This window comes from Sceloporus occidentalis, unplaced genomic scaffold (assembly GCF_023333645.1).
Source record: "Sceloporus occidentalis isolate IW3139 unplaced genomic scaffold, rSceOcc1.0.p SCAF_6, whole genome shotgun sequence".
NCBI lineage: Eukaryota > Metazoa > Chordata > Lepidosauria > Squamata > Phrynosomatidae > Sceloporus > Sceloporus occidentalis.
Window position 1 is genome coordinate 97,495,358 of NW_028316986.1, and position 13,005 is coordinate 97,508,362.

Genomic DNA, 13,005 nt, shown 5'->3' on the forward strand with positions numbered 1-13,005 from the left:
TTGGGCAAGTCATACTCTCTCAACCTCAGAAGAAAGCAATGGCAAACCTTCTCTCAATACATTATGCCAAGAAAACAATGAGAAGGTCATCATAAGTTCGAGTTGATTTAATGGCACATAAAAACAACATATTTATTTATTTATTTATTTATTAGAATTTATTAGAAAACTGTTCTTATTATTATTGGTGACTGTGTAATATTTGCAGTTGTGTTGACTTCCTTGATGACTTTTTAAAGCCATGTGGCACAGTATAAATCGAAAATACAAATTCTTTTTTTAAAAAAATTAACAGACAAGAAGAGCATACAAGTTGAAGAAAAGGCTAAAAAGGATGTGAAAGAAAGAAAACCAGAAACCAAGGCACCTGCAAGTGTAAAGCACAAGGAAACCAAAGCAGAAGCAGCAGCACCAGAGAAAGCCAAAGTTAAAATGAAAGAAGAAACATCTTTGATGCTTACAGAAAAGTCGGAAACAAAAGGTAAAAAATACCAGAAGGCAACAGCTAAAGAGCTTTGATGTACAAGAAAAGAGATTCAGACACTCTCTCCTCTTATTCCAAAGAATTAAACCTTAGAGGAGAATAAAAAAGCACTGAGAATATGCAAGATATCCCAGTTTGATTTTAAAGTATTAAAATGCAACTGAAGCAAAAATTACTGGAAAGATTGGTGGGTTTCTTTTCTGACTAATTTTTCATTTTGCAATCCAATTTTTTTTTAAAGGAACTGGTTCTGTTATAAAGGATTTTCCACTAATAAGAAAATGAAGTGAAAGGCTTTAACTTTAGCATCATTTGAGAGAAGGATCAGTGACTGTCAATCTATATAATATTCCAAAGTTTTAAGTCTTTTGGGCTACATCAGTAATGGAAGCAGCACAGCTATTGGTTGCCTGTGACCCCCAAAGCTGTTTGTGGGGCTTTTGAGAGCCCTCAAAATGACAAAAGGTTGACAATTTATAATTTAAAAAAATACAAAAAGGGGCAGTTTTGCTCTGTTTCTCTCTTGGTTATTTCAGGCCAAGAAGAGGTGTTTTTCAATCAGAAGAAAACTGGGAATTGACTTCCAGTTTTATTTTCTTTTGAAACAAAAGGCATCTCCTTAGCTTAATGGAAAAACATGGATAAATGTTCCCCCATGATCCCTAGAGGGATCAGCAGAGGCATGGCCCTCTAATGTCCCATGGCAACTCAGTGGGTCAACGTGGTTCCTTCTGCAGCTGGTCACCCCTGGTCTACATGCCTGTGTGCTCCTCTTGGATTCATTTGCCAGTGTAGAGCAGCAGAGATGTTGTCAGAATTTGGAGAGAGAAGGAACTGCCATAGGTAGGACCATATCACTTTTCACTGAACAGAGAGCCCCCTCCCCTGCAACTCATCTTTCTCTTGACCCTATGAATGAACTCCAAGATGGCTTCCTGACTGAGCAGCTGTGACACCATCAGCTTAAAAGACAAGCACCCCACATTTTGTTTATTATAATGTGTCCCTTGCTTATGTGTTTATCTGAGCAGGCAGTAGATTGGGCTTCTCTCTTCAACTGGGTTCTTTTTAAACCAATTAACCTCCTGGGGAGTAACCACACTATGCAATTATATCACTTTTATACCACTATAAATGCCATGGCTTCATTTCATGGAATCTGAGGATTCATAGTTTGGCCATACATGTAAAATTCTCTGCTATGAGTGCTAGTGCAGAAGTTTGAAAAAGTGCTTTAGACTCTCTGATAGAAAATTTGGAGGACTTCACCAAACTATACATTAAGTAACTCTCAGAAAGATGGAGTGATGGCAATTAAAATAGTATTAAAGAATTATAATTGTGTAGTATGAATATACTCCTGTTCAGGAGTCTACTTTGCCAACCAGCCAGTTGTGCGTTTTTAAAGAGATGCCACTGCAAGTGCATCTTCCATGGTGTTCCCTTTCCCACAATCAGTCAGCATTCTTTTCCTCCTCAACACTGAACTGTTTGTAATCCTCATAGAATAGTTTTCCATCCCTTCTTTAAGCTTTTAAATTAAAAAAAATATGCTATAGTTGTGGGAAAACATCAATGTTCTATGTTTACTGATACCTTCCTCTTGTGCATGAAGGGTGTCATTTTAGCTACATCAGGAATTATGTCAAGAGAATGAATTTGCCATCTGTATATAGGATGAATATCTTTTCTATAACTCCCAGAGATTCTCAAGTCCTGTGCTAGTCTCACATCTGTGGTGGCTGACTTTTTCAAATGTATGACTATGCTGTGTGTATAATCTGTTAAGAGTTTTCATGTTACGATGGACTGAAGAATGATTGCTAATAACAATTGTAATAGTAATAAATCAAATCCTGCGTTTCTGAGTTGCCTCTTGCTTAGAAATTTAACAGCATGGCTATTTAACAACATGGAGGAAGATAGCAAATGTGCATGTGAATGAAAGTTGCACAGCCCAAAGTACAATTGCCCTGAGTCCTGTTTCTGTTGGTCAAATTAGGTTTGGGCACTAGTGGGACCAGAATCCAATTTTTCTGTTTCAATTTCCTTCAAATGGAACTTCATAATTGTACCTATCTCACTATTGCAGAAAGTCTGTTACATATGACAGTATTCTTACAGTCTCCCTGCAGCTTGCCCTCCTCCAAATTATTATACTATATATGAATTTTAGTTAAATATGTCTGTTAGATCCTTCAGGTTCACACATTGAAAGATCACTAGAACCTATAAAGATGCTTTTAAAAAACAAACAAACACTATAGCTCCCAGAATGCCATTGTGACCATGCTGGCTGAAGGTTTTTAGAAGCTGTTGTTCACAAAAGTAATTTTACAAGCTCTGGGGATTACCCTACCTCCCTGTCTTCAGTTTGGGCTTTCACCTTGAATAATATGATCTGAGCTAGATGTGGTCATTCTGGCTGATTATATGACCCCAACATAAAAAAAATAATTTAGTGTATAAACAGAGGAGTCCAATGGCACCCCTCCATCTGCAAGGACTACCACTGCCACCTGCCCTCTAATGGTTCACAAGACATCATCAAATTGACCCTGAGTAAAACCTACTTACAGATCTACCCACTTTCCCTCCCTCTCTAAATATTTACATTGCAACTTTAAATATATAACTCACGTAAATATGTGCCTATATGTTGAGATGTAAAATCAACATATATTAACTAAATCAAATCAAAATAGTATCAAAAACAAAAGCCACTAGGAATCTTCCTACACCTGATATATAAATCATGGGATGAGTATCAACAGGCCATTTCATAAAAGTGAATTGTATAAATCTCTACAGTAAATAAGGAATAATACATATGTATTTGTTATGTGAGACCCAGCATGGTATAGTGGTTTGGTCTGGAGGCCAGGATTTGATCCCCCGGTTGAACTTGAAACCTGCTAAGTAACCTTGGGAAAGTCACATTCCCTCAGCCTCAGGGGAAGGCAATGATAAACCACTTCTGAACAAAACTTGCAAAGAAAACCCTGTGATAGGATTGTCTGAAGTCAGAAATGACTTGAATGCACACAACAAAATTTGCTATGTAAGCTTCCAACATGCATATAATGACCCTATAGTGCACATCTTTTTATTAAACTGTATGTGTGTGTGTGTGCGTGCGTGCGTGCGTGTGCATAGAATTTATTTGGAAAAGTAAGATTATCCAATATAATCTGTGGACTTTCCATAGATATCCAAAAACATTGGGTGGAAACTAAAGCTGATCGCTATGCACATTTCTTTTCCAGATTACAAGAAGAAATTATAAAGCATTGCTCATACTGAATGAGGCCAGTTCTTTTCAGTGAGATTGGTGCAAAAGCAATGCTTAATACAAATTACATGTGGAAACTGGGGATAGTGCAGAAAGGCAAATGGGACCTATATTCTCCAATAAACATATAGCAGCATGAGATGTACATACTCTATATATTTGCATATGTACACATATGCACATACCATAGGTTTCATTAAATTAAATATTAACCTGAATGAAAAGTCAGGAATATTTTTTTTTTCTGTTACCTAAACTTACCATATCATTAATTATGAGCTGCCTCCAAACGTTTAATTTTCAAAAGTCTGTCATCTTCTAAAATATATATGTGGATCACAAATTCTGCCCAAAGGAATCTGAGTACAAACTAAAACGATGCTGAAATGACCAGTTGCAAATCTTGCCAATTCCTAAACTATCACCAATCTCTGCTAGAAAAATTAGGCTACATCTACACTGTAAAAATAATGTAGTTTGACATGACCATAAGTGCTGTAACTCCATCTTATGGAATCCTGGTATTTGTAGCTTTACAGGGTCTTTAGCTTCCTCTGCCAAAGCATGCTGGTTCCTCATGAAACTACAAATTCCGGGATTCTGTTAGATGGTTCCATGGCAGTTAAAGTGGTGTCAAATTGCATTATTTTTACAGTATAGTTGCATCTTTCATCAGACCAATGGTAGGAGCTGCAAGATGACTCATGAAGAAAAATAAATCCAGCACTTTAGAGAACTCCTTTAATGTTCAGATTCAAACCCAGACCAATGTCACTCTTCCAGTGATGTGAGAGCCACAGACACACCTGCACTACTTTAATGTTTTCCTGGGAGTAAGTCCTATTGAGATACATTGGACTTACTTCTGAATAAACCTGACTAAGATTGTGGTGTATGTTTTTTTCTGATGTTTCCATGTAAACATGTGGAGACATAATCCTTTCTGAATACATAGGATATCTGTACTAGTTTGCTCATTTATTTACCTGACACATTCATAGGCCCAACGTGTTGTTCAGTTAAACCTCCCCCAATATGAGTATCAAAATATAGTGACATTTAATATTTTTTTGCATTTGACCATACATTGGGTTATAGGAAATCATATAGGAAACATCAAAAGCAGTCTCAAAATGTCACTGTCCAGTTCATAATCTGAGCAAATGCCAGCAAACATTTGCCAGAACTTTCTATACTGAGTCTCCTATTTATTTATTTAAAACTACCTTTCACTGCTTTTCTATTTATTCAGTGATCCAAACTGGTTTATAACAACATAAAACAACTTGAAAATACTGTCATCATTTAAGAACTAGCCCTTGAATATTTTACAAAGGCTTTTTCTAAGGGCTATCTTGCACATTCATTATTTACACATCAAATATGTGTGTATACTGTGCATCTCTATATATTTAATATATTTTTTAGAATAGGGTGTGTTAACCACTGAGTAGTTTTACGATTTTAAGTGGTATATAAGTAGAATGAATGAGTAAATACAAAATATGGAATATACAGAATAATAAATATGTGGTATACAATTTTAATTTTCTTTTCTGCTTAGATGTTAATGGTGGGGTGGGGCACTAGTCTTGCCTGGAAGCAATATATGAATGGAGGCAAAGTTTACACTCCCTTTGCTGCTACTTGTTGTGTGTCCTGAGGGCTGCATATACACTGCAGAACTAATGCAGTTTGATACCTGTTAGACTGTCACGGCTCAGTGCTATGGAATTCTGGTATTGTAGTTTTGCAAGCTATTTTGGAAACTCTGTCAAAGAGCTCTGGTGCCACAACAAAATGCAAATCCCAGGATTCCATAGGATGGAACTATGATAGTTAAAGTGGTGTCGAAACAAATTATTTGTATAGTGTAGCAGCACCCTTTAAAGTCATTTTTGTCATATGGTGACCCTAAGGCAAACCTATCACAGGGGTTTCTTGGCAAGATTTGTTCAGAAGGGTTTTTTCCTTTACCTTCCTCTAAGGCTGAGAGAATTATTATTGTTGTTGTTGTTATTGTTATTATTATTGTTATTATTATTATACTTTATTTATATAGTGCTGCAGATTTACACAGCGCTGTACATACAGACAATAAAATCGATAAAAATGAAATCTGTCAATGACGTACATTCTACAAAATACATATAAAACAATAGATAGTAATACAAGATAGAATTAGATAAAATAAGGAGGCAACAGACTGAGAACATCAGAGATAAAATAAAATAAAATATCAGATAACAATCAGATAAACAGTCCACAATGCCTGGGAACGTTTCCCTGAACAATATACCATATTTTCCGGTGTATAAGACGACTAGGCGTATAAGACGACTCCCAACTTTTCCAGTTAAAATATAGAATTTGGGATATACTCACCGTATAAGACTACCCCTCTTCCAATGCACACCAAATAAAAATTAAAAAAACATCAGAATTGATTTCAATATGGTAATTTTAATTCAAATGCTTATGACATGCAGGTACTTAGCAGGAAAACCTGTTGTATACAAAGCCTGCTTGGATTGGATTGTATACACAGCCCGCAGATGCTCCAATCTGGCTCGGTAGTTTCAGCACCCACCCTATAAGATGAAACCCGGCGTAAAAGACGACCTCTGACTTTTGAGAAAATTTTCCTGGGTTAAAAAGTAGTCTTATACGCCAGAAAATACAGTAGTCTTCAACTCAGTTTTGAAACTGGTTAAAGAAGTGATGACCCTTGCTTGTGGGGGAAGGAGGTTCCAGGAATGAGGGGCAGCAAGTAAAAAGGGATGACTCCAGGAAGGGGCAGTGGAGAGCCTGGGCTGGGACAGCAGACCTTGACTACCAGAATGGAGGGAAGGAGTGGGAATGTGGGGAGAAAGAAGTTCAGATAAATAAGGAGGGGCCAGCCCATACAGAGCTTTAAAAATTAACTACAGAAGCTTATACTGAATACGGAAGGGGAAGGGGAGCCAGTGAAGGAATGATAGAGGAGAAACATGGTCAGAGCAGCGAGCAGATGTAATAATGTGACTTGCCCAATGTGACCCAGTGCTTTTCCATAGCTGAGGATTTGAACCATGGTCTCCAAAGTCACGGTCCAATGTTCAAAACATTACACTGCATTGGCTCCCATGCCCAGCTTCCATGTGAGTGGGTGACTCCATTAACAAATGGGGGAGGGAGTGACTGTGAGAAATCTTTAAACTTTCCCTTTTCACATGCAGTTGTTTTGTTTTAAACCTCTTTCCTTCACAATTAAATATAAAGGAGGCTTTGCTCCACACTATCTATCTATTATTTTCTTTATTTTCAGTAAACAAATGTACACCATATATTTAGGACTGTATGTAGTTTAGTCTCTCTTAGAGCAGAGCTGGAGGACCCCTGGTGGGCCCTCCACATTTGTGGTTAGGGGTACAGGACAATGGAAAAAACGTAAATAAAACAACACAATTTTCTTAAACTGAGAGAGCACAACTCTAGGAATCTCTAAGTCCTCCAGGTCAACATCTGCCAGACATTGACCATAGAATTGCACTGAATGACCTACAAATGCCTAGAGAAGTATTCTCTCTACAAATCTCTAGGTTCTCCAATGTGACCTTTGGTGGAAGTTGACCATAGAGTTGCACTGGAAGACCTAGAGATATCTAGATATAATATATTAGTTAAATCGATGAATAATCAAATTCACCAAAGTAAAATCTGCAAATGTGGAGGTCCAACTGTACTCCCCCGCCCTAGAATACCCAAATCCACTAACTAAAACTAGAGATGGAAAGACCATTTCCCTGTTCCTACTTTGGACTTTATTACCTGTGCTGGGAAGTTTAATATACCTATTGTAGGACACTGTGTGGAGTGAGAAAACTTGCCCTGAATATTATAATCTGTGGCTGTATTTGAGATATGCATTGTGTCATTTGATTAGACACCACTAGACATCAGAAAATCCTATCATTGTTTAGACATCCAGAAACTGGTTCCTATGGTAGCGCCTTTAAAGAGAAAGAAGAACAGAAACATGAATTTCACAACTTGTTTGGTTATTGATTACTTTAAGCAAGAGATGAAAAATTGTCAAAGGATTCATTTTAGTGTTAAGCACTCTCTGTCTCTTCCTCCCTAGTGTTTGGTGTTAGAAAGATCTCTAATTGTGTTTTATTACTGTTTCCCCCCTTTCTGTTCTGCTAGATCAATATGCATTCTGTCGCTATATGATTGACATGTTTGCTCACGGGGATTTGTATACAGGTACTTGAACTGAATTCCATTGCTGGACTTTTCTGATTGTCTGAGAGCTTTCTGCTTTGTTGAGATCCTGGAATGGGCATGCTCTTTTTGTATGTTAAACACGGAAATGAAGAGTGCAAATAAGAGTTTAAATAAACCATATCAACTAATGGCTGTACCATTAAAGCTTTTAATAATTTTTTCTGTCATTGCATGCATTTAAATTAATAACAATATTATTATTTTTAAAGATGATACTGGTTGGAAACCTTAAGAAGAACTTTCCTGCCAATCAGTTGGCATATACTTTGCATGCATTTATATCATGGGAAGGAAGAAAAACTATTTATTTAAAATAAGAGGTGCTATAAACTTTTTTATGGGGCTGTTGCACACTGGTGATTAAGGACAGCCTGGGGAGCAGAGCCTGGGTATGGCATCCATATGATGCATGCCCCTACTCTGCCCCCAGAGTGACATGATGCCGCATGCCTCCCCACACAATGTGCAGCATCACAGTGCTCTTCTGGTCCTTAAAGCTGTGGCACTGTGGCTATCTCGCCCTTTCTAGGGCGCAAAAAGGAGCTGCTTTTTGTGGCTCCTTTTGCACACTTTAATGGCCAGAATGGGGGCGTGGCATGCGGTTGCTACGGCCCCGATGCAGCACAGCTGAAGGTGGCTGCAGGCTGCCCCTTAGGGGCAGTCTGCACAGCCTCTATATTATCTTCAAATTGTACAGAAAATGAAAAAAAGTAATCAAAATAATCTAAGGTGGCATTAGGGGAGGTGGACAGGTTAAAATGTATGGGGCATGTTTTTGCTTTGGGAAAAAGGTAAGTAAGGGGGGCACATGATTAGGAGCCCTGGTGGCACAGTGGTTAAATGCCAGTAATGCAGCCATTGACAGCAACAAAGTTGTGAGTTCAATCTCAGGCAGGGCTCCAGGGTCCACTCGCCCTTCCATCCTTCCATAGGTCGCTAAAATTAATACCCAGCTTGTTGGGGGCAATTAGCTTACGCATTGTAAACTGCTTAGGGAGTGCTTAAGTGCACCGATAAGCGGTATAGACATGTACTTGCTATTGCTATTTGTTGGTGTGTGCCTTCAAGTTGCCTGTTGACTCTTGATGACCTCATGAATTTTCATAGAGTTTTCCTAGACAAGGAATACTTGGAGGTGGTTTTGCCAGTTCCTTCCTATGAAATATAGCCTACAGCACCTGGTATTCATTGGCAGTCTCCCATCCAAGTTCTAATCAGGGCTGACGCAGCTTACCTTCCAAGATCAGACAAGATCTAATGATCTTAGATTTAGGTCACATGGGACACTTGATACAGCTGTATAAAATTATGAATGGTATGAGGACACAGAGGATTTCTCTCATGACCATCCAATGATGTAAAATATAATCAGACATTCGTATCCATGAGAGGTCTGTTCCAGACATACACCCACAAAAATATTTGGGATCCAATGTCTCTAATGGCACCACAATGTGCGTGCCACTGCCATTGGCAACAGTGGGCTTGCCATCCACAGATGCTCAGATCTGCAGATGACAACCCCATGGCCGGTGAGGTCCCACTGTATTGAGACATTCAGGTCAGATAAAAGGAATTCTTTGCTTATATAGTACAAAGCTAAAGCATACTATTCATTAAATGTACAAATGGCACCCACTTTGGATGGGTTTAAAGGAAATTAATCAAATTAATGGATGCTAGAGCTACCAAGAGCTAATAATCATCCTGTTTCAAAGTCATGTCTCTATCTATCAGTTCCTGTACCACCAGCATGTAGCTATTGTTCTCATGACCCCCTTATGTGCTTTCCATAGGCATTTGATTGGCTATTTGGACTGAGCCATAAGGGTTCTGCTTATTCTTTTTAAAAAGCCTACCATATTTAAATTTACTTATTTTATTCCATGAAGATAATAAAATTCCATATATAACATGTCTGTAAAAATACAGAATAAGCTCTTTAGCACAATAGATAGATTCCTGCTCTTTTTACAGTCACTTTTTGATGTCCGCTGCTTGAAATGGTTTTTGATGCTAGAACTTTGAATTTAGATGACAGATGATGGCAACTAAGTTTCTTAAGTGAAAACCAAGGTCTTAGAGCCAAATTGGACATGGTGCTTGGAATTTTAGTTTGCATAGTTTTCATTTAATAGTAAAATAGTAAAATAATTGATCTGTATAGGGGTTTGGGAATCTATAAAACATCGCATAGGCTTTGGTGCTTAGAAACCTCAGTCAACTGTTGGGTTTCAACATATGCACAAGGTTGCTGTCAATGAACTACTATAAGATGATTATAGTCAGCCCTCCATATCCATGGATTCAACTATCCACGGCTTCAATTATCCATGGCTTAAAAATAATTATTTAAAAAATCCTAAAGTATACCTTGACTATAAAATAAGGGACATCATTTTACAATACCATTGTATTTAATGAGACTTGTGCAGCCACTGATTTTGATACCCATAGAAGGTCCTGGAACCAATCCCCAGTGGATATCAAGTACCAACTGTCCCAAATTAATAGGGAAGAAACAAATGGCCTTATTACAAATGTGCTGTATGAAAAACACTTTAGGTAAATCACCATTTCATATGATTCTATTATAGTATGATGGAGAAGATGCAAAATACCAAAACAAATTCTAAGAAACTATAACATTTAATGTTTAAGCTAAAACATGGATTAATGTACAGGTATATGAGTCTTGATAACTATTCAAATACTTTATTTAAAAAAAAAACCCACAGTGTTCAGCATAGTTTCTCCAGGATCCAGAAGTGGCATAACTAATTCTATTCAGTGGGACTTAAAACAGGCCAGAATGGACAGAACTAGTCAACAGACAGATACATTATGCAGAATGGACAGAAATTTCCAAAGATTAAACATATGCATTTTGGCAAGTAAATAAATAAATAAATTCATCTCATTTGGGACACATAGTGCTTCTGCTGTCATTCTAGATTCCTCCAAATCTTTTTCCCCCTAGCTTGTTCTTTCAAAGCAAACAGTGATTAATATTTTCTAGGTTTTGAAACCTTCAGAGACACAAGTAAATATATATATTGCCTTTCTGCAATGTATATTTCACACTGACTTGCATGCTATACCAAAAAAAAAAAAAAAAAAAAAAAATCACATGCAAAAACCTCCAGGTTTTGTTTTTCAGTATTTTATTTATTTATCTTTTTTCTCCTCAAAGAAGAGTACAAACTGGTTTACAGCACAATTTTTAAAAATAAAATAGATAGAAAATACATGATCCAATAAATATGACAAAATGCAATAACTTATTACCAGCATTCAGAAAAATGCAATAAAATATAGCCCCACAAAGTCATATCCAGATAGATTATGGTAAAAATGCCTGAGCAAGAGGTTTATTTATAAGGTCAGGTTCTAGTGGACCTTTGGTGAAAGTCAGAAGCAAAAGACCTTTCACTTCTTCTCTTAAACAATACAAAATTATTTCAGTGGACGGAAGGGTTCTTGCTGGCCTCAGTACAGTTTTACATCCAAAACATTATATAATCTAGGTAGCTATTGGTGGTTGTGTTTCACTTTTACCAGGCAAACAAATACTCTAGTTTTTGTGCTAAGATGATACAGCTTCACCTATTGTATATGTCCTGAGAGTCTTCTGGTAGGAAAACAATATTTTTAGTTCTTTCTACTATGGATACTTTCCAGAATGCAGACTGTCTGAAGAAAAAGTGTAGCGCTGCAGGGCACTTAAGGCACAAGAGCAATCCCATTTTACACATACCTAAGGCTTTTTTACTCATCGGTATCCTGAAAACTTTAGCTCTCCTCCAAATCTGGCAGTTCTACAGCCATTCTTGGTCTTCAAGTCCCATAATATCTGTTCATCAGCTACAAATACTGAAGCTGATGGCAGCTGATGTCCAGTAACATCAGGGCAGAGGGTGCAGCTTCTCCAGCTCTGTGCTAGAATCATAGAATCATAGAGTTGGAACAGACCACAAGGGCCATCCAGTCCAACCCCCTGCCATGCAGGAAATCACAATCAAAGCAGCCCCGACAGATGGCCATCAGCCTCTGTTTAAACACCTCTAAGGAAGGAGACTCCACTACACTTTGAGGGAGTTTGTTCCACTGTCGAACAGCCCTTACTGTCAGGAAGTTCCTCCTAATGTTGAGGTGGAATCTCTTTTCCTGCAGCTTGCATCCATTGCTCTGTGTCCTAGTCTCTGGAGCAGCAGAAGACAAGCTTGCTCCCTCCTCAATATGACATCCCTTCAAATATTTAAACAGGGCTATCATATCACCTCTGAACCTTCTCTTCTCCAGGCTAAACATCCCCAGCTCCCTAAGTCATTCCTCATAGGGCATGGTTTCCAGACCTTTCACCATTTTAGTTGCTCTCCTTTGGACACGCTCCAGTTTCTCAATGTCCTTTTTTAATTGTGGTGCCCAGAACTGGACACAGTATTCCAGGTGGGGCCTGACCAAAGCAGAATAGAGTGGCACTATTACTTCCCTGGATCTAGACACTATACTTCTATTGATGCAGCCTAAAATTGCACTGGCCTTGTTAGCTGCCACATCACACTGTTGACTCATGTTCAACTTGTGGTCTACTTGGACTCCTAGATCCCTTTCACACGTAGTTTCATTCAGCCAGCTGTCCCCCATCCTATATCTGTGCTTTTCATTTTTTCGCCCTAAGTGCAGTACCTTACATTTCTCCGTGTTGAATTTCATTTTGTTAGCTTTGGCCCAGTTTTCTAGTATGTTCAGGTCATTTTGGAGTTTGCTAGAGTTCACTCCCAATGTTAAGACACTCATATTTGGCCCAATATCATATTCCACAAGGGTAGAAAACTTTATTATTCTAGATATGAAAAAAAATCACTTTTAACTGACAATAACCTTCTGGACTAGTCAATAATAACAAGCCTCCAGCTAATTTGCTTGGACAGCATATGTGTTGCATTAGTAAAGCTGA

General features: G+C 37.9%; 1 protein-coding gene across 18 annotated transcripts in view; it reads left to right on the plus strand.

Annotated features, from left to right (window-relative positions):
* TRDN (triadin) overlaps positions 1–13,005 on the plus strand; it is a 256,474-nt gene that overhangs the window by 83,367 nt on the left and 160,102 nt on the right. For 16 of the 18 annotated variants that reach the window (XM_089530463.1, XM_089530465.1, XM_089530449.1 and 13 more), the window contains 2 exons: positions 296–481; positions 7,965–8,024. In XM_089530463.1, coding sequence (XP_089386589.1) covers positions 296–481; positions 7,965–8,024 — 246 coding nt within the window. The remainder of the gene's footprint in view (positions 1–295; positions 482–7,964; positions 8,025–13,005) is intronic. The other 2 variants (XM_089530466.1, XM_089530462.1) reach the window with 2 other exon arrangements.